The sequence below is a fragment of the Agelaius phoeniceus genome, chromosome 2 (genome assembly GCF_051311805.1).
Source record: "Agelaius phoeniceus isolate bAgePho1 chromosome 2, bAgePho1.hap1, whole genome shotgun sequence".
NCBI lineage: Eukaryota > Metazoa > Chordata > Aves > Passeriformes > Icteridae > Agelaius > Agelaius phoeniceus.
This window is the reverse complement of record NC_135266.1, coordinates 27393136-27421112: the sequence shown is the minus strand read 5'-3', so window position 1 is coordinate 27421112 and position 27977 is coordinate 27393136. Positions and strand designations below refer to the sequence as shown.

General features: G+C 42.7%; 1 protein-coding gene across 1 annotated transcript in view; it reads left to right on the top strand.

Moving 5' to 3' along the window:
- Window positions 1-27977, top strand: part of SH3RF3 (SH3 domain containing ring finger 3) — a 247410-nt gene that overhangs the window by 197522 nt on the left and 21911 nt on the right. The window contains exons 5-8 of the mRNA XM_054655151.2: window positions 1727-1827; window positions 5843-6013; window positions 9975-10225; window positions 14325-14629. Of these exons, the coding sequence (XP_054511126.2) occupies window positions 1727-1827; window positions 5843-6013; window positions 9975-10225; window positions 14325-14629 (828 nt within the window). The remainder of the gene's footprint in view (window positions 1-1726; window positions 1828-5842; window positions 6014-9974; window positions 10226-14324; window positions 14630-27977) is intronic.

The following is a 27977-nucleotide window of genomic DNA, read 5'->3' as shown; positions in this document are numbered from 1 at the left end:
ATACAGCGGTAGCACAACATGAAAAGGTTTGAACTAGTTGATTACTCATTTACCTCCTGGATGGGGTAGCTGCCAGGTGTCTCAGCCCAACATCTTCTGCAATCCCTAGCCCCATTAACCAGCTCAACATAACAAATGAGGGATCATTCTGCAGTCATCCCTAAATTTTTTAGTGGGCTGGTGTGTTTTTTCTGTAAGTTGATACTAGCTCACTGACGTGACAGGCAGTATTAATAAAGCCTTAGTCACAGAGCTGGAAAGAATGCTTTTTACACGTAGGACCAAGAGCTGCCTGGATCCTTCTTTGTTTGAGCAAGGAGCCAGAAAGTTTGAGGAAATAATGAGAAAAAGGAGATGTACTTGTCAATACAATTTCATGATTGAGTGTAGATGTTGGTGAGAGATGAGACATCTTACTGCTTTTTGCCAAAAGTTATAGAATCACAGTGCAGTGTTTCCACTTTTTGCTGCACGATTTCCTAATGATAATGTGTTCATAAACAGCAAAGCAATATAGCTCAGCAATGCACTGTCAAGACAGAACACTAATAATTATGTGGCTTCTTTGGAATGAGATAACCTTGAAATCCAGTAATTAAGTAACAATGTGTGTCTTGGTTTAACTCTGTGTCTTGGTTTAATTCAGTGTCATTTTTAAGTGCAAAAATTGTCCCCATGTTTGTGTTCCAAAAATTAGTATTTACTGTTTGTTAGATAGAGTTTTGAAACAGAAAAGCTGTAGTGGAGGCCTGTGAACTGCTCAGAATCTTTGCTGAGTATAACACACCCTGCCTGAACCTGCAATTTGTGGGTATTGGTTCCTACTTTGTACAGCCATTCTGCATATGGACATGCATACAGCATATGGTGAGACTTATTAGAAAACTTTTTGTTCAAATAAACCACTACAAGTCCCATCAGCCCAGGTCTGCCCTGTCTGCAACAAAGATCTGTTGCTACAGGCCTTGGCATTAGTTCAGGAGACGTTTCCAGTCAGGATTCATTTTTGACAGAGATGAATGAGGACTTTGGTGAGATAACTCAAAAAGAGATTGCCCTATATAATTTGGCTGAGCATTAGGCTTTGAGAAATGAATGATTGCATTTAGAATTGCCTTTCACATGAATAGCTGGAGAAGATCTGTCCAGCTGTCTATATGAGAGATTTATTTTCTGGGGTAAAAGTGGAGTGAACTACTTTCTCCATTCAGTGAAAGTTTTGGGTTGAGTAGTCACCTTCTTTTGAAGGAGAAGAATATTCCTGATGATAAAAAGAGTACATAGAAATAAGAGTGCATTTTGGAAAGTGAATAGTATCTTCTTCTCCAGAGATCCATAACCACTACCAAAAGGGTACCAATTTAAAAGCAAGTTTTTGAGGGGAAAAGGTTACTTTTATCAGAGAAGATACTATTGCAGATGCACATGCTGAGCTGTCTTTACAAAGCAGTTAAGTAGTTTTACATTGTAAAAGTTTTAAGATGTGCATACAAATAAAATTTCTCTGACAGGTACATGGAAATTCTGCTAATCCTTTGTGTCAGAAATGTAGTTTTGGAATGTGCAGGGCTAGAATAAGCCTTTTTTAAGGTAATATAATGAAGTTAGAAAATCTAGGAATTTATAAAATATGTGGTTTATTCTTCTATGCCTTCACCCCATAGAAATTTAGGAAATTATGGGCTTCTTCTTAAATCCTTGTGTGTTCTTCTTTGTGTATTTTCAGGATTCCTCTTTGATTGGAACAGCCACAGTGGCTGGTCCCAGGACAAGTGCAATAATTGGAGATCAGGGAACACCACCGAAGGTCCAGCTCCCCCTCAATATGTAAGCAGCTCATCTCAGTCACTGTGTACTCTTTGTTTCCAATTGTGTGTGTGTGTGTTTGAAACCTGAATGTCCAAATCTCAGCTCAGGTGCATTCTGAGAAGACAGAGATTGCAATTTCAAATGTGAGGCAGCCTCTGCTGAAATTAAAAAAATAATAGAGAAGGGCAGGGCAAGATTTCCCCCTTTCTGTGTGAGCCCTTTTAGACTTTATTTATTGTAGCTGTATGGATCACTGTGAAACAAACTGAGTACCCCTGAGCTAGAGAAAATCTTTCATTTAAAGCTCTTAAAAAGGTGCAGTCCCACGCAATCAAACACCTGATTTATTCACAATTAACCAGAAAAAATGGCCCAGTTGCACTTTTTTGGTGCCATCAACAATGAATGAACAAGGCAATGAATGAACTTCACATCTTTGGCATATGGTTTTGTTGAATAGTGCATAGAATAATAGAAGGTTCACAGAACAAAAAGAGTAGACTTCAATATAGCAAGTTTCTTCTAGCCTGGTTGGTTTATCTGATACTTGTCTAATTAACTACTAAATCCTCTCCTCTCAACACATATACCTCATAAAAGCAGGACAACTATACACACACAAACACATATGCATATCCATATTTTTGGGTTTTATGATATGGCTAAAACAAGGTCTGAATTCACAAAATCCTGAAAATAATAGATCTTCTTTAAGAACAATAGGTGTGTTTAATCAGAACCAAACAAATCTCTTCTTAGCTACTTGAGATCTTTATACCTGAGAGATGCCACACATCACTGAATGCCCCATGGAGAGGTCTCATCATTGCCCTGTGCTCACCCTGTACAGCCTGTGTGGCACATAGTGGAGCATGTGTTTATTTCAAGATTTGCCCTGACTAGGAAGCGGTAACTGGCAATATTTGAAGTAGCTGGTTGCTGAATCAGGACATTTTCCAGCTCTCTGGCAATGCCCCTGACTCCATGCCTCAGCAAGCCTCCCCTTCTCCCTCCCATGCTTCTCCTGTCATCTCTCTTGTGAAGCAGCCTTGTAATCTGGTCTGTCATTCTGCATTTGTGAGCCAAGTTCCAGTCAAAGAAGATGCATTATTTGAAAGCTGTAGCAGTAGTGGGGAGGTGCAACTCTAGACAAAACCCTGGGGCTTCTGCATTGTAAGCAGAGTCACAGGCAGCTACCCAAGGCCAAGAACATTTCACACTTCAACCTTTTTTCAGGGAATTTCTAATAAACATTTTGGGTTCTTCTAGGTCCCACTTCCAAGCCTTTGGCTCACTGTTTCACATAGCCCAGAATAATCTGATACTGCATTTTGCAAGATTTCAGATTGTTGTTTTAACACTTTCTTCTAGGCTGTACAGAGTTAGCTGGTGAAGTTTCACACCTAAAATCTAGAGAACAGTGAAATGTGTCCAAATCCAAAGACTTTGCCTTAAGGCAAAATCATCCTCAGCAAATGGGACCACTAGACCTGATTTCCTGCCAGAGGAAAAACCCAGAAACAAATTCTGGGGAGGGAAGCTGCTGGCAATCAGTTTGTTTTCAGCCATGGATGAGAGCAGGCATCCCCCCCAGCTCTCCCACAGCCACCTCCCTGCCAGGAGTGGAGTTTATGCCTGCCCACAGACCCAGGCTGGGCCTGCCACTGGGTTTGGAGAACCCTGTGCCTCTGCAACTAAAGAGGAGACCCCCAGGGATAGGCATCCTCACTACCCCCCTGCACAGGAGGTGGGATTGCTGGTCCACAAAGAAAGTACTGATCACATATGTTGTGCAAGGGTTACCCTATATGGTTGTCACACACAAGCTTTCATCACTTTAGCCATACAGAGGTTGGTCTTTCTGGTGTGGCATCTATGCTGGGCTGTTGTACACCTTCTTTTAGCCTCTGCAAGGATTTCAATACTCTATCCAGAGGATGTTTAGACTCATTGTGATATTGGATATTCAGACTTACTGGTAGCTGACTTGGGGGAATTTACTGGGTGAAGCTAGTAGGAGAGAACAAAAAGAAACTAACAGGAGATCTGGAGATAGCTGCAAGGCACAACAGCCTATGATCCACTTAGGGTAATTTTCCTTGCACCTGCTTCCAGAATCTCCACCTGTAAGTTACATTATTACATGTAGCCCCTTGGGGGAAAAGGCTAAGTGAGTCTATCTAAAATGCTCTATCCCTGACCCCCTGCTTTACCCATAGCTTCTGAATCTGAACCCTGTGTAAGCAGCAATTTCAAGAGGGACAGTCAAAGCCACACTCTCTGCTCCCTTGAGTGAGTGCAGTCTGGCACTTTCTGTTATGTCCTTGCAGAGCACAGTGCTGCAGGATTAGCACTGAAGCATGCAACCTTATTTCTTGTCAGGGTGACGCATTTTAATGTCCTTCAGATCATATGCAGCCTCATGTTTTCCGTCAGGTGAACAGCTACAGACCTGCTCAAGACCACCCGATTATATAGGCTAAAAAAAGGATGTGCAGGGTGGTTTCTCCCATCTGTTGGCTAATGAAATGTAGTTTCTGATTAGGTCTTTGTACCCCATGCATGTGATAAACAGAGCAGGCACATCAGCCTAAGATTCCCCAAGCAGCTGTTACCAAATAGTTCATATTCTGCTCATTACTGCTGTTTATTTACTACTCTCAGAATAAAAATGAGGAAATCTATGGTACAATAAAGAAGTAGAATCAAGAAAAATAACAGGATTTATTCCTCAATTATATTTCCTGGAGAGCAGAAGTAAAAAGTCATGTATCATTTTTATTGGCTGAAAATCTACAATTACAACTGCTATAGTTTTGGTTTTTTCTCTGGTTCAATGCTATAAGGTGGAGAGCAAGCCTATTCTCACCTACCCCTGAGTCTAAGAACATTCTGCTGCACTTTGTAGTGTAAATGCACTTTCTCTGTTTTCCCATTTCTCTTAGTCTATGTTCACTGCCTGTAAATCACAAATAAATTTAAAAAAACTCAGGAAGGCACAACCTTGATCAAGAATTACCAGAAATCCCTTTTTGTATCTGGAGAAAAGCAGTAATAAAAAAAAAAAAATCTGGTATTTACAAAGAAAGTGTTGTTCTGTGTGTGCACTCTTGCTATTCTATCCCGACTTTCCATTATTTCCCAAAGTGCAAGCAATCATTCTTAATTTTCAACAAGAATCTCTCTAAACAGAGAGAGTCTCTGTAGGGATTTTAAGCTGTAGTCATTTCACAGCACTAAACACATCCCTGAAGTAGTAACAGAAGAACAAAAGAGAAATAAATAGAAAGACTCTAAACAAAGCGAATAAATAAAATCTGTAATTAAATAAATAAAAGTTCTACATATTGGATCCTGTACTAAAGATTTATTAGTATACTTGGAAAACATCCAAAACCAAATTCTACCACTTCACTTACTTAAATAAAAAAAACCCTGCAGAATGTGGCCCATTCTCACTTTTTTTACCAACATGTACAAGAATTACCATACCAGATCAGAACAGTTTGGTGTGTTGTTTCTAAACTTGGCCAGCATAAATAGTATTGAGAAAACTGCAAGAAAAGCTTTTGAAATAGCCTACCTATTTATTTTCTTCTTAAATTCCAAAACAGAGGTGGATCCCACCTGAAGCAAATGAATGTATACTTCTTCCAGATGTCAGGATTTGCAAAGCCCTTTTACTCCAGCCCTTGTTACTCTGGCTGTCACTGTAACTTGTGTTTTTCTGAAACCCTTGCTACGTCCTTAACTTGGGTGCTGCTTTGTGGCATTGTTTTGCTTTTGTTATGCCCTGAGTGAGAAGCATGTCTCATCAACTTCTAAATTACCTTTTACTCTGAATAGTTATTCCCTTATTGTCTTAAAATCTAGTCTCTGCCCTTCCCTGTTTGTGAAGCAGCCTGTGATGGTGTCCCTTTTTAACTTCAACTTCTGAACAGCGCTCTCTGCTCTGTGGGGCTGGAGCTGGAGCAGGACAGGTGGTGGTTGATGTCACCTGTGTGCTCTCTCCCTGTGTGACCTCTCCCCACAGCTACCTGGCCCTGTATGCCTACAAGCCTCAGAAGAACGACGAGCTGGAGCTGCGCAAAGGGGAGATGTACCGCGTCATTGAGAAGTGCCAGGACGGCTGGTTCAAGGGCACGTCTCTGAGGAGCGGCATGTCCGGTGTCTTCCCAGGCAACTACGTGACACCCGTTTCAAGGTGAGGACCACTGGCCTCTACTGGGGCATTCTGGATGGCACTGAAAACAATGTAGCTCTGCTTTTAAATCACATTCCCCTTCCAGAAATTCTCTGCACTGTGGACTTCAGTAATGAGACTTGCTGGTCGTAGCATTTGAGTTATCCATGTCCTCAGGAGATTGCACCAGTTGTATTAGAGGATGGCATTTATAACCTCTGATAGGCCCAGGTTTTACAATTGTAAAGAATCTGTTGGCTAATGATTTTATTGTTATAAAACTACTGGACATGTAACAAAACAAAAAATGTTTGTGTCTTGCTTTTCAGTAGCTCCTCATGTAGATTTTGTTCTTCTTAAAGCAGAGATCTGGGGTAGTTTGGATCTGGACTAATGTTTGAACAGTTGAAATTCTAAAGTGGTAGGAGAGTTAAGTAAATTGTCTGATTTTACCTACCTCTGCCTCAGTTGCAGCAGATGAGAAAAGGAAAAAAGGAATTTTTGAGGAAAGAATGCCATTTGTCAGAGTACATGAGAAGGTACATGAGAAGGTCCATGTATTGGACAATACCAAATCAAATCTGAGAAGCTGAGAAGAAAGTCCACCTCTTTGTCCCAGACTGTTTGCCCTACATGTTCCTTGCAGGTGAATGCTGGCATATGTATGCCCGTATCTCCTTTAGAGCAACTGTGGATTTGCAAACTGAACTCATTCCTTCTCATGTGCTCTCAGTCTCTCCTCCCACATGCACACTGTCTCCACCATCTCTGACTCCTCTCCAGAAAAGGGCACCTCACAACTCAGACACTGTTGATCTGGAAAAATTATCCAGCTTTGTTGCATCTAAAGTTTATGTCAAGTCTGCTGCATGTGTTCTGAGCAACACCAAAAGTTAAGAACAGATCAGAAGGCAATAACTAAGCCTGCTGACAGGCTAATATTGCATTTCAGTAAGGAAAGCCCAAATATTAATTCACTGGTTCTTCACTGCTCATCAACCTAAAGGCATTTACCTTATTTTATAGAGCCCCTTGCCTGCCTTCACTCCTTGCCTCTTCAGCTCTTAATTAGTGAGGAGGTTTGTGCTGAAGGGTCGGTTATCTGAATCAGCAAGACTTTATAATAAATGCAGCATGTCACAGCTAGAACAAGACAGAGAAGTGCTAAAGGGCAAAAGTGCTTTCCACAAAACCTGAAAGCAGCATTATGATTATATTTATGATCCTGTGGGCTAATTAAATTCCTGTATAAATCACCCTCAGTGAGAACAGCAATAAAAATCTGATATCAACAAAATCTCCTATTTCCACTACATTCAACATACATTGTTCCCCTTTGACAGAAAAGCAGAGGATTAGATTCATACATGTTTTTCTGCCACACCCTACAAAACCAAGGAAAAGAAGTAGTGAATTTAATAACACTGAATTAGATTTATATGCTGCCAAAACACGTGTGAGTGGAGCATTATGGAAAAAGAACAAAACTCTCTAGATGGGCAGACAGGCCCAGGGCAGCAGAGAATATTTGCCACATCCAACATGTACCCATCTCTGTTGGGAGTCACAGATAGTTTCTGTACTTGTTGGTGTGCATGTTTGCCTGAACACAGCTCTCAGTGGACTGTTAGATGTGCTTTTCTGGCAAACTGAATCTAGTGCAGATGGCCAAGCCAGCTCCAGCTGAACCTTCCTGCCACCCTGCCAGCTCTTCACAGCAGATGACAGACAGTCAAGATTTCCATCTGGTGGGATTCCCAGCTTTTCCCAACCTAGGGACTTATAAAAAAATTGAAGAAAATAAAAAATCAGATTTATTTAGCAAAATGTAATCCAGGCAAACCTTGCACCATGAGAGGAGTCAAGTCAATGATGCCACAGTGATGTCTTTCCTCTTATGACTTTAGGAGGAGGGAGGGTTGGGCAGAAGGCATAGCTATCTTTTGCCCTTTTGGACCATATCTTCCAGCCTGTGATTTAGTCTTTTTCCATCAGAATTTCACTCTTTTGGCTTTCCACTCTTTTCTTAGGGTTATTTCTTCTGTCACCCATGTCCTCTGAACCAGACCAGACTGTTCAACATACTCTTTTCTGCTCTTCTCCTCACTGTCTTCCCATGCAGTCTTGGGGACCCAGAGTTTCTCCCAGTTCTATACTCCATAGATGACTCTTAACACTTTTTCTGTTATTCTCTCCTCTCTTGCTAAACCCTTGCACTGCCTCATTTCCATTTCCTCCATTTTACTTTGTTCTGCTTCATATCCTCTGTGCTGTCCTTTCCTGGAAGAGGACCTTGGCTCAAGAAGCAGCCCGGGAGAAGAAAACAGCACAAAATGATCCATCTGTTTCATGGCATCTACAGCTGAGGAAGGAAATTATTCAGGAACTTGAGTAAGAAACACAGAGAAAGAGCTGCTCAGCAGCAGCTGAGTTTGTCCACTGATGTCTTTCTGTCTTCCTAAGTGTCCTTCTGTCCTAGTCAGAGTTTTTAGCTCAGTGGTAAGAGGATCCAGACATGCTTTAGTTGAACTCAATTCATAGGAAAAAAAGCCTTGTCCCTCCCCTCTGAAGGGACTTGGCCACTCAGGTGAAATTATGCATGCAGTTTAAAGTGAGGAGTGAGAGAGATGTCAACAACTCTTTGGACTTCTTTTTCATTCAGGTCAGCTGCATTCCTGTCCCTGTTGCATTCTCTTAACAAGTCTAAGCTAGGGCTGGTTACATCAATAAGGTGAGTGTTCAGCCAAGCCAAGCCCAGTCAAGTCTGCAGCTTCTCAGTCCCCTTCCATAGCCACACACAGATTGTGCTATCCATCTTTGTTTCTCCCTGTAGGGCTGTATGCAGGTTTGGTCCAAAGAAAAGATCTCTGAGTCTGTTTTAATTATCAGTCCATGTGAAATAGCCTCTGGCACACAAAATGACATCTGGGAGATACCCATTTCCTCTGAATTAAGATTTTTGATTTTACTAGAAACTATTCAGACAGAAATATAGGGTAATAAATGACATGATGAGAAAAATTATCTTTTCTATTTTTACCCCGCACTTTTTCCTGTAGAATAAAGGGGTGAAAATATCCCCCAGCTTGCTTATAAATGTGTCCTATAAAGATAAGTATATATCAATGTGGGAACCCAGGACATCCCTCTGGCTGTCCACGACGGCCAAGACCCCTGCCAGGGGGCTCAGAAGCCCTGGCACGGAGCCCAAAACACCTGTACGTTTGATTATGACCCGTGGAGCAAATTACCAACCTTATACCAACCTTATATGAAGATAGATATATATATATATACCTTATATGAAGATATATATATATACCTTATATGAAGATATATATATATACCTTATACCAGCAGGTATAAGCAGCAAGCCACAACAGTTTAAGTAGAATAATAGTGAAGTTATCACAGGGTGGAAAAGTAGATTTTGGGGTTTCTAGAATGGAGGTTCAGGAGGCAAAATGGAGGGATCTGGGTGTGTCCAGCCTTTCTCCTTCGTCTTCTTGGCCTCCATCTTCTGCTGTGATGTTGGCACTTACAGATTGGTCTAGAGTAGAAGCTCACTGTCTAACATAGGTGATAGGTATTGGAAAGTAATTGTAAACATTGTATACTTAGTTTTTAGTATAAAGACATAACACCACCCCGGGGGCAGGCAGTGTGCCTGGAACTGTCCTGCTGGACGGACCTCGGCAGGGCAGGAGAAAATTTTTTATAGATAAGACGCAATAAATAACCTTGAGACCGAGAACTGAAGAGCTCCAACTCATTCTTCAAGCGCTCGGGCTGGGACGAGACTTTTAACATTTCTCGGAGTGACCACCAGAAGATCCCGAGATATCAATACCTCAGTTTACTTTAACAACTGATAGGATATTATGTTAAACCCCCTAAGTAACTGGGGGTACTTATCAGCACTGTGGTGGGGTATTGTGGTCTCTGCAGCATGCTTACACTGCACTTGTCTGTCTCCATGCAGGGTGCCAGTGGGAGCTGGGCAGCCCAGGAACAGCGGAGCTGTTGGAGCTCCAACCACAAAAGTAGCCCCAGGAGCCATCCACCCCATTGTGGCTGGTCACAGCAACGCCACCTCGGCTGCCAGGCCGGTTGTTCCCATCACCGCTCCCCCGACGCACGGGCAGCTGCAGGCGGCCTCCCCGCAGCTCAGCACCTGCCTGCGGTACTCGGCCCAGCCGGCGGGCAGCCAGCCCCGCAGCGCCATGCAGATGGGTAAGTGCTCACCTGCCTCCTGCCTGGCAGGACTGCTGGGGTACCCCTCCAGTGCAACCCCCAGAATGTGCCCGTCCCCACTGCTTTCCTCCTCGCTTTAGCCTAGGCAGGAGGGAGTTGGTGCATTGGTGATACAGTATGTTTTCTTTGCTTGTAATATTTATGGGTTTCTATTGATCTCTAGGAACCACGTTGTGTTTATCAGATTGTTCTGTTGCTACAGCTGAAATAGACTGTAGTGTTTACAAATATTTATACAATTTATCTGAGTGAAAGCAAGCACTCTGTATACTAAGGAGAATAACAGTTCTGAGTCTGGTCGGCTTGCTGATAAAAAATACTGCCCTTATAGCAGTGCAAGTAATACATGCCTTGAAATTAAGAAGTATTTCATTGGGCTTCAGGGATGAAAGGTATTTATTAGGCAGAATGGGACCCTGTGTTAGTCGTAAAGCAAAAGATCTGAAAACTGCTGCCACCTTTTTGAAGAGAGAATAAGAGCTTCTTGCACCAGGGGGCCTCTGTTCTTTCTAGGCTCCCTTTCTGATGTACAGCACAATTTTCTAGAGTACAATTTATTCCCCTTTCCCTGATGTTAAACAGCTTCTGATGTTGAATAAAGTAAAAGCAAATCCTGTGGTGGAACTTTATACAGCAAAATTTAAAACATTTTGTTTCTGATATTTTATAGGCATGTGAGCCATTGTATTTACAAAGATCAGTAACAACTGTGACTGCTCAAAACTGAGGTCTTAGATACAAAACAGAGCAAACACAAATGAGAAATACCCTGCAGAGTAAGTCATGAATTCATACCTTTTGAAGCCATAAGGCACAATGATGACCATCTAATCTCACCTCCTACACAGTTCAGACCAAAGGGAAGAAAACGTAATCAAATACTTGAGAATCTCAGTCTCGTACAGTGGAGACTCCTCTGCACAACAAACAGTGCAGGGCTTTACATGGACACGTGTCACACTGGCAATAATCCATTTATCCTCTTGTTCTGTACTTCAGAAAGTGCTGCTTTCCTCTCAAGTCACACCCTTCCAAAAGGTCTCCTGGTCCCACAGCACCAAGGCAAAAATGTCCCCTTTTTGGGTGCAGTGCTCAGGAAGTGTTCAGGTGCTCCTGGTGCCTCCTGTGCCCATGTCAACAGGCAAGTGACTCCCTGAAACCAAGGTGACAGATTACTCTGCCCCACAGGCCTGGCATGCCCCACACCTTCTTTCCACACCCTCCAGCAGCTTCTCTAATTTAAGATTGATCCTCTAGGTCAATCTGACATCTCTAAAGTGCCAAAGCATTGGCAGGCAGGGTGATCCAGGGACCACAGAGCTGTTCCAAAACCTCACAACCAGTTTTCCAACCTTTCCAGAAGGTTTCCAACCTTTCCAGAAGGTTCATGAGATTGTTGTTTTAATTAAATAACTCTTTGCCAGATAAATAAAGGAAGTTTTCACAATTATCAGTAATTATCTCCATAATGGCTGTCCTCACCAGCATGCTGTGGACCAGAGCCCGTGCAGGACAGGTCAATGCACTGACTTTTGGAAAAGCTTTTCAAGAGAGGCAAGCTGGCAAAATATTCAAATCACGTTTCTGTTGGCTTGCAATATACATGAGTAACAAATCAATTTTCTACAAGGCCACTAATGTAGGAACACACCCAAAACGAAATATGAGTGGTGTAGAACAAAAATAGCCTTCAGTGAGCATTGCTAATTAATAGCATGTTTGATGCAGCACAGTCCAGATCCAGAGATCCCAGAGCAAAGGCATACATTGTAACAGTAAGCAGATGAAACTACAGAATAAAATGTGAGAACTCTGCTCAGAGTTGATTTTTCACAGGCCATTTCTTTTACTGTTTCTCATGTTTTATGTTTCCTTTGTGTCTGGAAACACCAAGTCTTACATGAAAGAGGTGATGTACCAAATATGATTATCAAATCAGTGTTCTGCATCCAGGTACATGCAGAGAAATTCCATTAGTATGCTTTCTCTCTAAATTTAGGAAAGTCATTGCTCCCTACAAACAGTAGTTCAAAACCTAGATCCTACAAGTTTAACTATCCCAAAAAAATTAGATTTCTCATAGCAAAATTGCTCATCACTCAGGTTCCAAATGGGAAAATCAGGAGGGAATAATTTCCAGATAACTAGTGAGTACCTTGCCTGGCTTTCTGGAAGTGAATTGCACTTTCAGAGCATGTTCTTAGTAGTCCTGGGAGGGGATGATGATAACTAATAGTAAAAAGAGTCTTGAAGGCATTTGTAATAACAACTTTTAGGGCCTTCCTCATTCTACATAGTAAAGTGATATCAAGTTACAGACTAGCTAAAAATAGTGTAGCTGATTTGCCATAAACATTAGTAAAAAAAAGATGTTATAGAGGAGCTTCTGTAAGGGAGAATCATATAAACTTTGGAGGTGCTAATCTGATGAGGACTGGCCCATCATGTTTAGTATCACATCAGATAATAGGGCAGAAGGCTGGGAGTGAAATCTCCTCCTGGCAGGAGTGCTCAGCTGCTGTAGTGAGTATGGCTAATGGCACTCTATCAATCTAAGTCCTGCAATGGGTGCCACTTGATAACCATAGGAATAGAAGCTAGTGGTTTGAGTTGTTCTAGCATTGTTGTTTAGTTATAGATTCAGTGAACTCCAGCTGCATAAAAGTTTGTCATCCAGATGAATTTGTCAGAAAATGACAGATCAAAGTTAATCAGAAATTTTCCAGTAAAATGCAACTTGGTCAAAGAAAAGCTGATTTGCTGGACTCTAAGTTTTTTTGTCAGGAATGGATGTAATTCAACCAGACCAACCATGAAGCTGTACTGGTTTATGTAAAGGGAACTGATGGCTTTCCAGAGCTGTTCTCCACATAAGAGAACAGTGCAATGACCACATTCTATGTTTTCACATCCCAGGTGAATAACCTGACCAAAATAGAGTCTATTACGGGGTGAGTGAGCATGTTGTGCTTAGAAAAATGTTCAGAGTTCAAATTTTGCACTGAGACACAACTAAACAAGATTATGAAACCTTGAAATCATTTATGAAATGGGCACTTTCCAGCCAGTCTTATTATTGCATCATTTATGTGAGGGAATGTCTGAGTATGGACTCGGCTTTTAGGCTGCACATACTTGAAGTGGAGCTGTATTTAGGTAACACCTAAGCAATCAACCAAGCTGGAAGTCGTAGACAACATCATTGTGGAAACAAACACAGAGCTTTGTCACATTTTTTGCATCCTGAAGCATGCAACACACTCTGGAATCCCTGGGGATCTGACCTCATCAGTGTGTCACAGTCACTCTTAAATGGGCGAGCTCTAATTCCTGGTTCCCACTGCTTGCAGGCAGGATTTGCTTAGCAGGAGCAGCCAGACTAACAGGCACTGCATAGTCCCTTAGGGACTTTGCTGGCAGAGAGGAGGCTGAGCTCAGAAATCCTCCGGTGAATTTCTGCTTAATTTATCCTGTGCAGCACAGTGATGTGATGTTGATCATTTTGTTAGGGCTGAAACAAGACACCTCCTTTTGTAATTGCTGTCTGCAGGGTCAGCGTGGATCATCTGGGCTAACCCCTTAGGTCCTGTGCTGCATTGCTCCAGAACGGATCACCTTAGGAGGAGGGCCTGGGGGTGCAGGAAACAGCTCAGCTGGAATGAGATAATGTATTTTTAAAAGGCAGCAGGTTAGGTATTTGTTTCCAGGCACGGGCAGGGATAGAGAATATCATTCCCCAGTGGCATCACTGGGGGAAACAAGCAAATTTTGGTGACTTTGGGCAAGGCTTTGCAGCCAGGAGGGGAATTAGCCAAAAACACTTGCAGGATGAGATATCCTGGCCAGCTTATATCCCCATCGGGCCCTTGGCACCTTCACAGACAGAATCACAGAACATTCTGAGTAGGAAGGGACCCACAAGGATCATCGACACCAGCCCTTCAAGCGAATGGTCCCTAAGGGGACCGAACCTACGGTGCTGTTGACACCGTGCTCTGCCCAAGCGAGCCACGGCCACTGAAGGGCCTATGGAGGCCGTGCGAGGGCAATGTAACCGTGCTCTCTGCTCCTTCCGCAGCGCACCCGGCAGTGCCGGCCCCGGAGCGACCCACGGCCACGGTCTCGCCTCTGCGGACGCCCAGCTCTCCCTCCCGCCTGCCCGCCGCGGCCATTCGGCCTCACCCCGCCGTGTCCCCGCAGCACGGCCACCAGCCGCCCGCGCCGGGAGCCCGGCCCCTCATCCCGCTCACCTCCGCCGCCGCCGCCATCACCCCGCCCAACGTCAGCGCCGCGCACCTCAACGGGGACGTGGGCAGCGGAACCCTGGGCGGCCCCGCCGCGCCCGGGCCTGCCGGCAAAGCCGAGGAGAGGAAGAACGAGAAGGTAAGGGCCGCCGGGCCTCTGTGTGCCTCGTGCTGCTGCCGCGGCGCCCTCCCACAGGGCTGTTGAGGAGGCACCCTGCGAAAGCTGGGTTCCATCGCCAGACAGCTTGGGCATCCTCATCTCACACTACTTGCACGCTTCATCTTTCCCCCCACCACCGTACTCACACTGCTCTCGTGTTACCTGCTCACGGATGGGAAACAAGGCTGGATGGGCTGAATTTGTGTGTTTCTGCCAATGATCAGCGCCGAAATCTGTAAATTTGCAGTGGTGCATTGAGATGTAGCGGGCTCTAGGCTATCAGAGCCGTATGGCCAAGAATCCGTCTGCCTCCCTACATCAAAGAGGCCGATGGTGGTACCAGCCACACAGCAGGTGCCTCAGGCACAGCAAAACATTGGCTCCTGAGTGGTAGGAGATGTTTCACTCTTCCAGAAACATCTCAATTTCTTCAAGAAACTCTCATTGCAGCGGCACAGCCAAAGGAGAAGAGGGCAATGGGATACTGCTGGATGGGATGTAGGTACAGCATACAGTAGGGTCAATCTCTTAGGGGCCAGCAGTGGGACTGATAGCTGGGTACGGGCTCCCTGGCACACCTTGCTAAGGAAAACCAGCTTTAAGGAGGAGAGCTGCTTTAAGCACCCAGCCTTTTAGGTTCTTGGCAAATATTTTGCTTTTCCCAAATGTTTACATTGTGTCAGCAGTTCCTATATATCAGTGCTGAAGATTATCTCTGTACTGGCTAGCAGAGCAAGATCCTGGTTTGTATCTGAGTAGGAGGAAGAGATGTGGGGGCCTGCTTTTCCTTTGAACCTGAAAAAAATCCTTTCCATATGTTCCCTGAGCTTTTCCATGGTGACAGACACATATACAGTAAACAGTTTCTTTGTACATGGTAATACTGAGCTGGCAGGTCTCATGTGTCCTTCAGGCCACAAAGAACCCATAGTTGCACAAAATGAGGAATATGAGTTTTAAAATGCTTTCCTTAATCCTGTCTTGAATTTTCTCTGAATGCATTTTGTTGAAAGAAGAAGGGTGTAGAAATTCTGCCCTGGATGTGACATTCAGGTATGTGCTTACAAAGAACAGCTCTCAGATATGAATCAAGGTCTGCATGCAGTGGAAACAGAACCACACCTGCTACTTGTGCAAGTCCAAGGAAGGGAACAGCATTTGGCAGGAGGTGGTAGAGCTGCACATTGCCTCAGAGCATTGTGTACTGGCTTATTTATTACTTCCTAAAACACATTAAGTGATAGGTCCATATATTTTAATTCATGTGATACTACACATGGAAAAGTCTGTAGGCAAAATTATATCGAGCACAATCCTGAGATACTGGTTAATTTTTCCCAAGTGGTTGCAGCCTAAAGTTACTGAATTGGGATGCAGAGGAGTAAAGTTAAGAGGTTTTTGATCTCCATGCATGAAGAGGAGAAGGAAATAATACACAACATCATTGCAATGGGCGTTGCCAAAGACCAGTTCACTATCTGGGAAGTATCAGAGAGAAATAACCATAAAAATTATCATTTCTGACTCAGTTGGGCAATACATAACTGCCCTGGCTGAACAACATATTCCTGGATCTGGTCCATGTTCACTTTCATTTTAGAAAGATCTGAATTAGCAATGTTTCCTTTCTTTTTAGAAATAGTGACTGATGTTTGGCCAGATAAGTTGACTTACTCTTTGCTAAGCCCAAATATTTCTTTGAAGAAATTGAGAGCTTGGATAATGCCAGAAGGAAAGCCATATAACTATTCAGAAAGGTATCTGTGAGTCAGAACTGGAACCATATCTGTAACAGGGCTTGATATTTTCAGAGTGAAGGCTGTTTGGGCAGGTTTTTTGGTAAATAGGAAAGTGTCATAACACTCAGAGGGAATATCAGTGGAGAAAGGCAGTATCTGTTATCAGTACACATAATAGGGAAAAATCAGAAAATATCGAGGAGGAAAAACAGGAGAGATGTAGCTAGCAAGCTTCCAGATAAGCAAAGATCAGAAGCAATTTTTTTGAGTTCAGTTTCATTATATTAATCAGTCAGGTATTTTGAGATTAAAGGAGCAGAGGGGAAGTTAGTAAGAGGAGAGGTAATAAGGTCTTCAGCTCTATTGAACACAGGATGGAAGAAATGCACAGGTAATTATCTCCTGAGAAACTGAGATTAGCAATTCATGTGTGATGTAAATTGTAATGTGTCATAAAATTAGCGTTGCTGTTAGAATCAACAATTTTTGGTGTCCTATGAAGTTGTTAGCTTTAATCCTGGCTTAGTCTTTCCAGTGTCTTTTGTAGGATACCACTGAGGAAAAAGGCTGAATGATCAGAGAATAACTGGTTTGGGAGACATTTTGTTGTTATTAACCATGGTTTTCTTTCATTGGAATTGTCAGTGTGAGTTCACTATGGTACAGAGGGCACATAGTTCATAAGAAAAAGTAGTTTGCATTCAGGGATGGACGTGATAAGGATCCATTGTTTTTCTTGGTTCTTTTGAGGGCTGTGGAGATAAATTGCATTTTTTGCATTTATCACTCTAGTATGGTGAGATATATTGGTCCTTGGGGAATTTTCTTCAGATTATAACTTTAGTAATGTTGGTTGTCTGCTTGAAGGCTGGGTTGGGAGATAGTGGGGAAAAATGTTTTAAGATACCATCTTCTAAAAATTTATGTTTGATGATTTCCAATGTTGATTCCACTCAGGGATACTAAATGTGACACCAAGGGGCAGCTTCTGCAGTGAGTCCGTGTATGCTGTTTGTGTTGCTTGTTCCAAGATGGAATGAACTTCAGCTCGGGAAGAGCCTTGCTGTGTGTATGGTGCAGTCATCCCTGTTAATGCTTTCCTCTGTGAAAATATTTATTTGCCAATAAAATAAAAAATAAAAAATATCACAGGTTCCTGCTGGTCTACAACAGTCACATGTAGGCAAATCCCACAATTTCTCTAAAATCAAGGGACTCCAATTCCAACTCTTACTCATTTCCTTGTGGCTTAAAGGCAACTGTCAGAAATAATCCTAAGGATTATGGTTTTCAGATCAGCATGAATGATTTTCTTGCTCATTTTCTATTAATATAGCAAAAAAATCCCTAGGTCTATTTTTGACATCTCTAGTTCTCTGCTTCAGCTTATTTCTTGAAAATCTTGATCCAAATTTCCAAAGCTGCAGGTGAACCTTGGTACTTACATTCATTTAGGTACCCTAATAATATTGTCTTACTGTCATATTCCTGCTGACTTAAGCAGAGGTAAATTTCTGCCTCCATGCCAGTCTTCACTTGTTGGTATGCATCTAATCCTGGAGTGTCCCATCTGCAACTGGGCTTGGGCTCCACATCTCAGCTCCTTCACCAGCCTCCTGTCTCCTTAGGGAACAGTTTTGAGCATGGTCTCCTTTACCAGCTGCTGATAGTAGCTGATGAAAAACTGTGACATAGACAGTGCTGAAGTCCACTGTGCAACAGTACTTGGAAAGTACTCTGGGAGCCAAGCAGGCTGAGAAGTAGAGCACTTGAAAATCAAAGAAGTTTCAGTGCTGTTCAGGCACAGTAGGAAGCAGCAGGAAAGGCGGCTCCCGCAGGGCAGCCCAGACGCTGCAGGAATGACAAGTGGCCTGAGTAAAGGTGAGGGAGCACGGCAGAGTCTAAGAGGTAACAGTGGTCAGGGCAGCAAAGGAGAGAGAAGAGCAGTGGCAGCTGCTGGGAGATAGAGCAGGGAGCACCAGGGAAGCGGTGCAAGGTGAAGGGTGCTGTGCAAAGCCCAGAGGAAGGGCTCCTGAAACAAGGAAGTTGAAATACAGGGTGAAATGTGTCTAAATGTGTCTAAAGAAGGCAGTGGAAGAGAGGAAAGTGTGAAGGAGATTCTTTCTTCTTTTGCTCAAATACTTCCCACTTGAAGCATTTTTTTTTCTTTTTCCAAAAAGGAGGTTCCTTTCCCCAGAAGTAAAATGCTAATTTTTCCCCAGAGTCACTCTATGCCAGGTTAGGGATGGGAGCATCCCTAAGACATCACAGGGCCAGGAGAGAGGCAAAACAAAGAGCAAATGGACAACATCCATTTCCTTTAGGGGTGTGGAGTGATAGCAGGGTTCCTTTGAGTTCTTTGTCATTTGTTACTAATATCTGCATGTGTAGCCGTCTGAAAGTCAAAAAATTCAGTCCCACTTCCCAAATCTTCTGAACATCTGAAAGAAAGACATGGAGATCTCAGCTGTGGAATTGGAGCAAAACTGTATGGTTTGGGGGCTTTTTAAAATAGGGATCCTGCTTTTTTGGGCAGGAATACTACCCAGTTCAACTGGGAGATTACAGCTAACAGCTTGTAATTATGGTATGACTACTGCTTTGACCTTGCTCAATTTTTGCTATAATAGTTTCTGCTGTACATAATCTGGGTTGATGCTTAATACTACTGATAAAACCACTTGTTTGAATGAATTAATGCATTTCTCATTAAATGAGCTCCTCATTATGTTAATCAAATCAAGCAAATCATGCTGGGTGGTTTGACCACTGTAATTAAACTTTCTTTAAAATCCAGTCATTTGGCTTTTGATGAGGATTTTGATTAAACTCTTCCAAAATGTCTGGCCCAAGAGCTGACAGAGAGGAAAATAAGAGCTTGTGCTATCAAGCAAGTCATTAATTCGTCACTGTGTTACAGCAATTCCTAACTGTTTTACCTAGCCCAAGTATATTGAAATATTTGAAAATTGGCAATGTAAAATTAAACATTTCTTACAAGTATGCTGAGAGAACAAGTCTGTTTGCAGCTTTAAATTTAGGAACTGGGTCCCTGGAATATATAGTGGATCTAGATTAACAAGTTACAACAAATGGGAAAATAGACTAGGCTGCTGTTTCCTGATGTTAAGATAAGAAGAGATACATCTTCAGAAAATTACTTTGAACACACACCAACAGTTTTGCATGTGAAGACTAAATCAGTACACATCTGTCTGTTTTCACCAGTGTCACTCACTTTCTCAAGTATCAGTCCTGCTCAAAATAAATGCATTCCTCAAATGATACAGTATGTTTGGCATGATTCTGGTGTGAGAACTACATTGCAAAACAGAACGAGCCAAGGCCTATTTTCTGGCCCTGCAAATGTCCCTGCATGACTTGTATCCATGCCTCTAAGCTTTTTTTCTGCCCAAAATAGGATGGCTGCATCTAGACTGCTCATCAAGAACAGTCCTGGTAAGTGGTGTGGCACAAACTACGCTCCTGTGTTGTCCTGAGAGAGTGTTAGTTCATAGAGTCATAAAATATCCTGAGTTGGAAGGGACCCACAAGGATCATCAAGTTCAACTCCTGGCCCTGCACAGGACAACCCCAAGATGCACACCATGTACTCAGGAGCGTTGTCCAAATGCTTCTTGAGCTCTGTCGTGCTGGTTCTGTGACTGCTTCCCTGGGGAGCCTGTTCCAGTGCCCAGCCACTGTCAGGGTGAAGAAATTTTTCCTGATATGCAACCTAGACCTCCCCTGGCACAACTTCAGCCTATTGCCTCGGGTCCTGTCACTGGGCACCAGAGAGGAGAGATCAGTACCCGCCCCTGCACTGCTCCTCGTGAGGAAGTTGTAAATTGCTGTAAGGTTTCCTCTCATTCTCCAGGATGAGATAAGTTACCTCAGAAGCTCCTCACATGATTTCCCCTCAAGGCTCTTTACCATCTTCGTGGTATGCTCTCTAATAGCTTTATATGTTTCTCTAATAGCTTTATATGTTTCTTATATTGTGGGCCCAAAACTGCACACAGGACTTCAGGTAAGGCTGCACCAGTGCAGAGTAGAGCAGGAAGCTGATATAAGCCATGCCCACAAAGGTTAATGGATGCAGACATAGCTTTGTTGCTAAATCCTGACCTTGTCTTTTATGCCAGAATAGACATGACCAGAGAGACTTCCCTCTCCACCACTCCCCCTTCCTGTCAGTGCCTTTCTCATCCTTCTCCTAAATTGCAGCCCAGTGCCCAGTCCTACCTGGCAGCGTCCCTCAGGGCAGGCCTCCTGCATGCACTTAGTTGCCCATTCTGGCTTTATGAAGCATCAGAGACTAGATCAAGGCCCTTTAGAAATTTGGCTTCGTGAACTCTTGAGATGCTCTTTGACCTTAGCTCACATTAGCTGTCCAATTAAGCTATCAGATGGTCAACCTGAAACTGCCTGAAGAACCAGATTCTACACAGTTATGCACTCGCAGTTTTTACTTACTCTTAGTCTCTGCATTGCAACTTCTTTTTATATTAACTTGTCCCTGACTGAAAGGGATTTGTTATCACTTCATATCCCCAAAGACATTTTAATTCCTTATCTAGAAAATGAAAGATCAGTCTCAAAAGTGAAGTGTTGAGGACTTGCAAGGACTTTGTAGATATAAAATTATGTGACAAAAATAGTGGTCACCTGTGATGAGAAGGGGAAGCTAAGGACAGAGTTGATGCAAGCAGCTTTTTCAGATACTAAGTCTATGAGGCTGACCCCAAGTTTCTAGAAGAGGAATTCAGTCTTCTTAGCAGATATGAAATTATTTAACATTTTTCAATTTGGGAAAAATATTTCCCTTATGTTAAACTAAGAAAGCCCACTAAGCTGCACAGGTGTGAAACGGAACGATAACAACTGAGTGATGAAATGAAAACAGTGCAAGACATAGCAATAAAAAAATTGCACAAGACCAGAAGAGCCTGACTTGAATTCTTAGAATAAGTGTAGGATGCATTAAGAGGGAGCAACATTGGAATAGAAATCTAAAGGTTTGCATCAAAAAGAATAAATTCTGTGACACTAATTTTCCTGAGTAGTCTGTAAGACATCTGAGTTGATCCAAGAGCCACCAACACCAGCATTTCACGGATCATTTTCAGAATCAGCTATGAATTTTCAGTGTAACATGTTCCGGTTTGTTTCTTGGTAAGGATGCTTTAATCTGGAATGTTTTAGTTCAGTTCTTTCAAGATTTGTGCACAGAATACATACTGTTAATCCATTTCCCCTCAACAAAGGCAAAGGGACTGTCTTCATCACAAATGAGCCACTGCTTCCCATGCTCCAGAAAGTGAATCTTGGCTCAGTGACCAGCAAGTGATTCACCAGAAACTTGGCCAGGGAGCAGAAATCTCTTTTTCTGGTCATGTGAACTCAGGCCACAAAGTTCTGTTTTAGGGCAGAAAATTCATGCTTAAAATCTCTCCAGCACCTTCTCCTTCATCATTAGAGCTCAGTTTGAAAGGACAAAAACCTGGCAACTCAGTGATGAATATTTTAAAGCTGGCAAATTACCCAGCGAAAAGCATGAGCCCCAGCTGTCAAAACATAGAAAACTTAAGCTTTACAATAAAACAGATTTCTGTTATTTCTGACTGGCTAGGATTCTTTTGCTTAGATCAAGGGCAATAAGTCATTGATCAAAATTTCTTTTTCTTCTTCACATTTTTGATGTTAGGAAATGCTTTCAAACTCCCCACAGATATTTCAAGCGCTGACTTTGCTGCCAAGCAGTCTCCGAAAGCTATTCCTTTTTTCTCTCCTCTCCCCCCGCCTCTGCTTATCTGCCTCACAGTGCTGTCACAGGATTTCTCAAGTGTCCGCAGTGGATTTCTCTAACACTCTTTTGAGTGGTTCTGTGCTGCATTCTACGGCCTTAAGGGGAAGTGGATCCTGGGGAAGAGAAGCTGGAGAGTGCTTTAACTTCAAGAGGAAATTCAGTTTATCTGCTAACTGGAGATGAAGCTGTTTGGATGCCAAGGCACAGAATTCTCCTGGCACCTGTAGAGACCTAATTTTATAGCACAGAGGACCCAGGAGCTTTTTCTAAATCCTTAGCACGGCTGGAGGAAGAAAGTAGAACTGACAAAAGAAAGAGCATGCAAGGGAGCACTGGAAGCAGAAGGCTGGAGGCGTATGTGTGCGCGAGTGTGTGTCTGCGTGTGAGCATCCCGGCACTGGCGTTCCCATGGCATTCCCCTGCCTGCAGAAGAAATCATGCAGGACCAGATGGCTGGATGGGGCCAGGCTGTGGGTGGGGATGGCAAGTACGTCCTTGGATCAGTCGGGTGAAATGTAAGTGCTCTTGTGCTATCAGTGGGAGACGTTGACACATTCCGCCTGTTGCGGGATCACAGGGACTAATCCCCACCCCAGACCACACAGCTCTGCAGCTGAGCATCCCCTCATGCCTTCTGCCCTCTCCCTGCCCTGTTCCTGAAGAACACGTTTTCATCTCTCCTTCCCTCATGGCATCAAGGTCCCAGTCCCTATGCATGGCTTGAAAAGCCCAGAGTGTGAATGATCTTCCTGTCCCCATAGTTCTCCTTTCTGCCTGAAGCAGTAACGCACAGAGCTGGCATGAGCTGACACTACCTCACCACTCCCAGGAAGGAAGAAATGCACGATGAAACCATTCCAGCGGAAAAACAGAGTAGGAAGCTGGATGCCTTGAAAACAATGAAACAACTTGCAGTGTGTCAGAGTTGGTGGCATCTTGGCATCCCGCACATTCAGGACTCATTTGTTTTCTTCAGTGGTTTTCCAACTGTGAATTCACAAACCAGTAAGTCTTAAACCACCAAGAGGCAACAGAAATTACTCACTGAGCTACAAGAAATTTAATTTTAACTGCCAATGCATTTTTTTTTAATGGAAACGAAGGCTGAACTTTCCTGTGAAAATTTTCTCTAATCAACTTTTCAGTGCCAATGTTTCTGTTTCCTAGGTGGGTTAAAATATCTACAGTCAATGCAGAAATCTTTCAGCAAGCTCTACTAGAAGAATTACGTAAACTGAAAGAAATTGCCATTTCTGACTAAACATCAATACTGTAGGAATAGCATGTTGAAACAGTCAACAAATATCTGTGGCATGTTTCTATTTTTGGTATGTAACTCAAGGGCATAACCAAGTTGTAGCAAAGGGATATTTATCTTATTTTGTACACTTTTGTTTATTATTCATATTGCAGAAGCAGTATAAAAATGTACAACCCCTCAGCCTTTCTTTAGCAAAATAGTAAAGCCACTTTCAGTTGAAAAAAATAACAACACAGACTGACTCTAATGTCTCAAGCATCTAGTAATTTTCTTCAGACCAAGTGAAGACATGGAAGTCTCTGAAGGACTGAAAAAAAAATCTTACTATTTTGCCCTCTGGAGAAAAGATGAGTGTCAGGAATTCAAAAAGCACACCATGCAAAAGTCAGTTTTCTGACACTACATCTGCAGGCTGCCTGTAATCGATTAATATAGTGTGTCAAGCAGTCAACCTTCTAAAAAGCAATTTATTATAAAGGCAGAACTCAACCTGTTGCTTTACCTTTTTTTGCATATATTTTGTTTGGTTCATATTCACTGACATGCTTCTGTAAGTTAATACTGCAGAAGCTGTAATACTAACCTTCAGTCTCAGATCACTGTGTTCAGCAGACTAGAAGCAGATTGGCATTGGCCTTCATCACCAGATGCCTTAGGGAGAGAAGAAGTAATTTAATGCAAGTCCATGGCCAACTTACTTTGCAGTAAAGTAGATTTCCTGTGCTGTAGTTTTTTGTCCCAATTCATTATCAGTCCAGAACTAGTATATTTTTAATGGATCTAGGTGGCTTTTTTTATGACCTCAGAGATCTCTATTCCCTCCTGTACAATGTCATGTTATTTTTCATATCTTTAGTCTTGAGACAGAAGAGGGAGGAGGTCAGGCAGGCAGATCCTATCAACACAATGGTGCCTGCTCTGGCAAGGGAAATGAATAAACTAGGCTTTGACCAGGACATAGAAGAGGAAACTGATTTTCCAACTTTTAAAATTTTTCTGGACAGGTTTTATATCCAAGCCAGATACTCCTGGTTGGCAGACTTCCAGTGAGCCTGCCTGAGAGATACAACTGGCCAGCAGATACAGTGGCACAGGAGGGGTACTAAGAATGGTGGCCCCAAAGCCTGGAATGGATTTCCATTCATCATCCATGAGGAAGTCAGGTAGATGCTGACTTCCCACCACAGATGTCTAACTTTTCTTGAAATTGTTCCACTAAGACAGTTCTGCAACTTCCCTGAACAATCCATTCCTGTCCTTTCATGTTCCTCAGGTCAGAAAATTATTGTCCCTCACAAATCTTTCATGGCTATAATTCAATCTTGCTTCTTCATGTCTTGTTCCAGATGGAACTGCTGATCAGCTTTCCTTTGACAGCCTTTCACATGTTAGAGAACTAATAATGTGTTTGGTCCTTCAGAATTCTCTTTGTTCAACCTCACTGAGCCCAGTTCTTTGCCTTTCTTCACAGTAATGTTTTCTAGACCTCTGATTACACTTTCATCTCTCCTCTGGGCAGTCTGCAGCTTGCTGGAGTCTTAAGGTAGGGTAGTGGAGTAGTGTCCCAGAGTGGAGTTGTGCCGAGATCTTGTTAGTGCAAATGGGGGTGGAGTAAGCACTTTCCATTACTTATATATGAGTTGTTTACAGATAAAGCTTGTCTTTTTCACAACAGCATCTTGACTCACTCCCAGTTTGTGATCCAGTGTAACTTCTATGTCCCTTTGCAGAGCTGTTGGCTGGCCAGTCACTCCTCATATTGCAGTGTGCATTTGGTTTCTCATTCCCAGCAGTTGCATATCATGCTTGTCTTTGCAGATCTCATTATGGGGATTTGGGATCATTTCTCAATTTTAGGAAAATTGTTTTGAATTCTTTGAATTTCTTTTAATCCTGCTGTTGTGGATTAACCCTGGCAGGCAGCTTAGACAGCCACTCACTCACTCACTCCCTGCCACAGTGGTAAGGGGGAAAGAATCAGTAAAAGTGAGAAAACTCATGAAATGAGATAAAGACACTTCAATAGGTAAAGCAAAAACTGCCACACAAGCAAAGCACAACAGGGAATTCACTCACCATTTCCCACTGACAGGCAGGTCTTCATCTCTGTTACAGTGATGCTGAGTTGGGATGACAAACACCATCACCCTGAATGTGCCCCACTTCCTACCTCTTCCCCAGGCTTTCAATTGCTGAGCATGATGCCATATGGTCTGGGGTATCCCTTTGGTCACCTAGGGTCAGCTGTCCTGGCTGTGTCCCTGGCTGCACCCCCAGCCCCCTTGCTGGTGGGGTGGGTGAGAGGCAGAAAAGGCCTTAACAATGTGCAAGGGTGCTTGCTAACTAAAACAGGGCGTTACTACTGTTGTGTGGTCACAAATCCAAAATACAGCACCATACAAGCTACTATGAAGAAAATGAACTCTGTCCCAGGTAAAACCAGGACACTGCTTGGGGACTCAATCAGCTCAGTGCTCACTGCTGGTTTTAGAATACACTCAGTAGCTCACATAGCAAGTAATTAATGGAAAGATTGACTAGCACTAGGACTGAGACAAGCCCTAATGGTACCTACTTGAAATGTCCTCATGGTTTGACAGAAAATCATTAACTGGAAAGCATTGCAAAGCAACTGGTAGCATCTGGTTATCTGTGGTTGGAATTCTGAAGCAGCATGAATAATGCTGAGTTAAAAAGAGGGGGACTGGAAGGGGGTCCTCAGACAAACACATTGCTGTTCTGGCAGGAAGGAGAGTGCAAGGCATTCATCATATTGCCTATTGCTCTGGGAAGATTGTCAGATACAGCAAAATAATCATAGGTACAGGACCTTGAATAGAAGTCATGATTGCTTAACTGATGGGCTACTAATTCTGTTATCTTTATAGGCAGAGACATTCCAATCAACCAGGATCAAATTGAGGATGGGACAATTATAAGTTAATGTTTACCCCCTCTGTTTTGCTAAAATGAAAATCAGAAAGCCTGCCAGTCTGTCGATCAACCCCTGCAGTTTTGCACCGTTATCTGACTTGTGTAAAGGGTGTTTCATCTTCATCTGTGGTAGGCAGGCTCAGAGATGGAATGACAAAGCTGTCATTTCTCCTCCAGTGCAATAGTGATTTTATCTTTATATAGTTTCCATCATTTTCATGTGTGAGATATATTTGCCCAACATCTTCACAAAAGTATTTTTAACTTACGTGTTAAAATTGACCATTTCTTTCCATTGGTTGGCAGGATTTACCATTTATTTCAGGTCACACTGGCCTCTTCTGCATCAGTCAACTAGCTGGCAGAGTGAAGAGGAATATGCTGTATATGTGCTGTCATTGGTAATTATTTCTGCAGTAGTTGCAAATGAAAACACCAACCAGATGTCACTGCCTTATTGCATAGCACAATCCAGACATGCAACAAATTCACAGAGCACTTGAGATTACAGATGTGAGTCTGTGTGCAGCCTGTGTGAGATGCTTCTCACTGATATTACCCTGCTGTCAGCCCTGGCATAAAGCATAGCCTCACACATCTTGGGCTACCCAGATCAGTTTAAGCCTGACATTTGAGCTACCATGTTTTGTCTCACAGTTGGGATAGAATGAGGCAATGGAGAACATTGGCTTGGGTAGCACACGTGACGAGTGGTAATTAGTTAAATGAGTGTAACTCAGTTGCATTTCATTCATGGTCATATCTGCAGGTCATGTGGCAGGGAAAAAGAAGAGGGCTAAACAGACAAATGAAGGGAAGCTAAATGGAGGGACAGAATAGCAAAGTAAAACCAGGGTTAGTACAAAAGGGAAAAAAAAGCTGCAGTGCTATTGGCTCCCTTCCCTGCTTATGCCCTAGTTATTCCCTTTGGTTAGTTCTGTTTCTCATTGCTGATTCTTCTTGCTCTGCACTTTAATTTTAAAAAGAGAAATTCTATATTCCTAGAGACCTGTCTTTAGTATAGGGTATTTTAAGCAAATGGGGGAAGGGTGTATTTTTTAAGCAGCAAAAAGATGAAGCTAGGTAAAAATATGAAATACTAGTTTTTGATGAAGAGAGGATGCTCTTATGACATGTGCTGCCAAGACTTGAGAAAGCAAGCTTTTTTTTCATGGCAAAGTTCTCTAGTAATTAAAACCCAAGTGTTGTGGCATTTGGAAAGTGACAGTTTCTTGGTGACTTTACCAAAGAACTTGTCATTTACAATTCATTCCTCTGGTCATTCCTCTGACATTGACAGCCACTTTCTTTTCAATACTTTAAAATTATTCTGGGTTTCTTTCTTCATTTTTTTAAAGAGTATACTTGATCAATTGATCTTCATGCGAGAAAACTACTTCAGCCATCTTAGTGTGTCCTAGGAGTAATTCACAGGGCTGCTTGGAAGTACAGTAAGAGTGAAAATGCCTGTCTGTAACACAGCTGGCAGGGGAGGTTACAGAAACCTCAGCTGCTTTGCCTGCAAGGCTTATGCACTTCAGTAATTGATCACAAATCAGTGTGCAGTTCTGTCCCTGTGCAAGA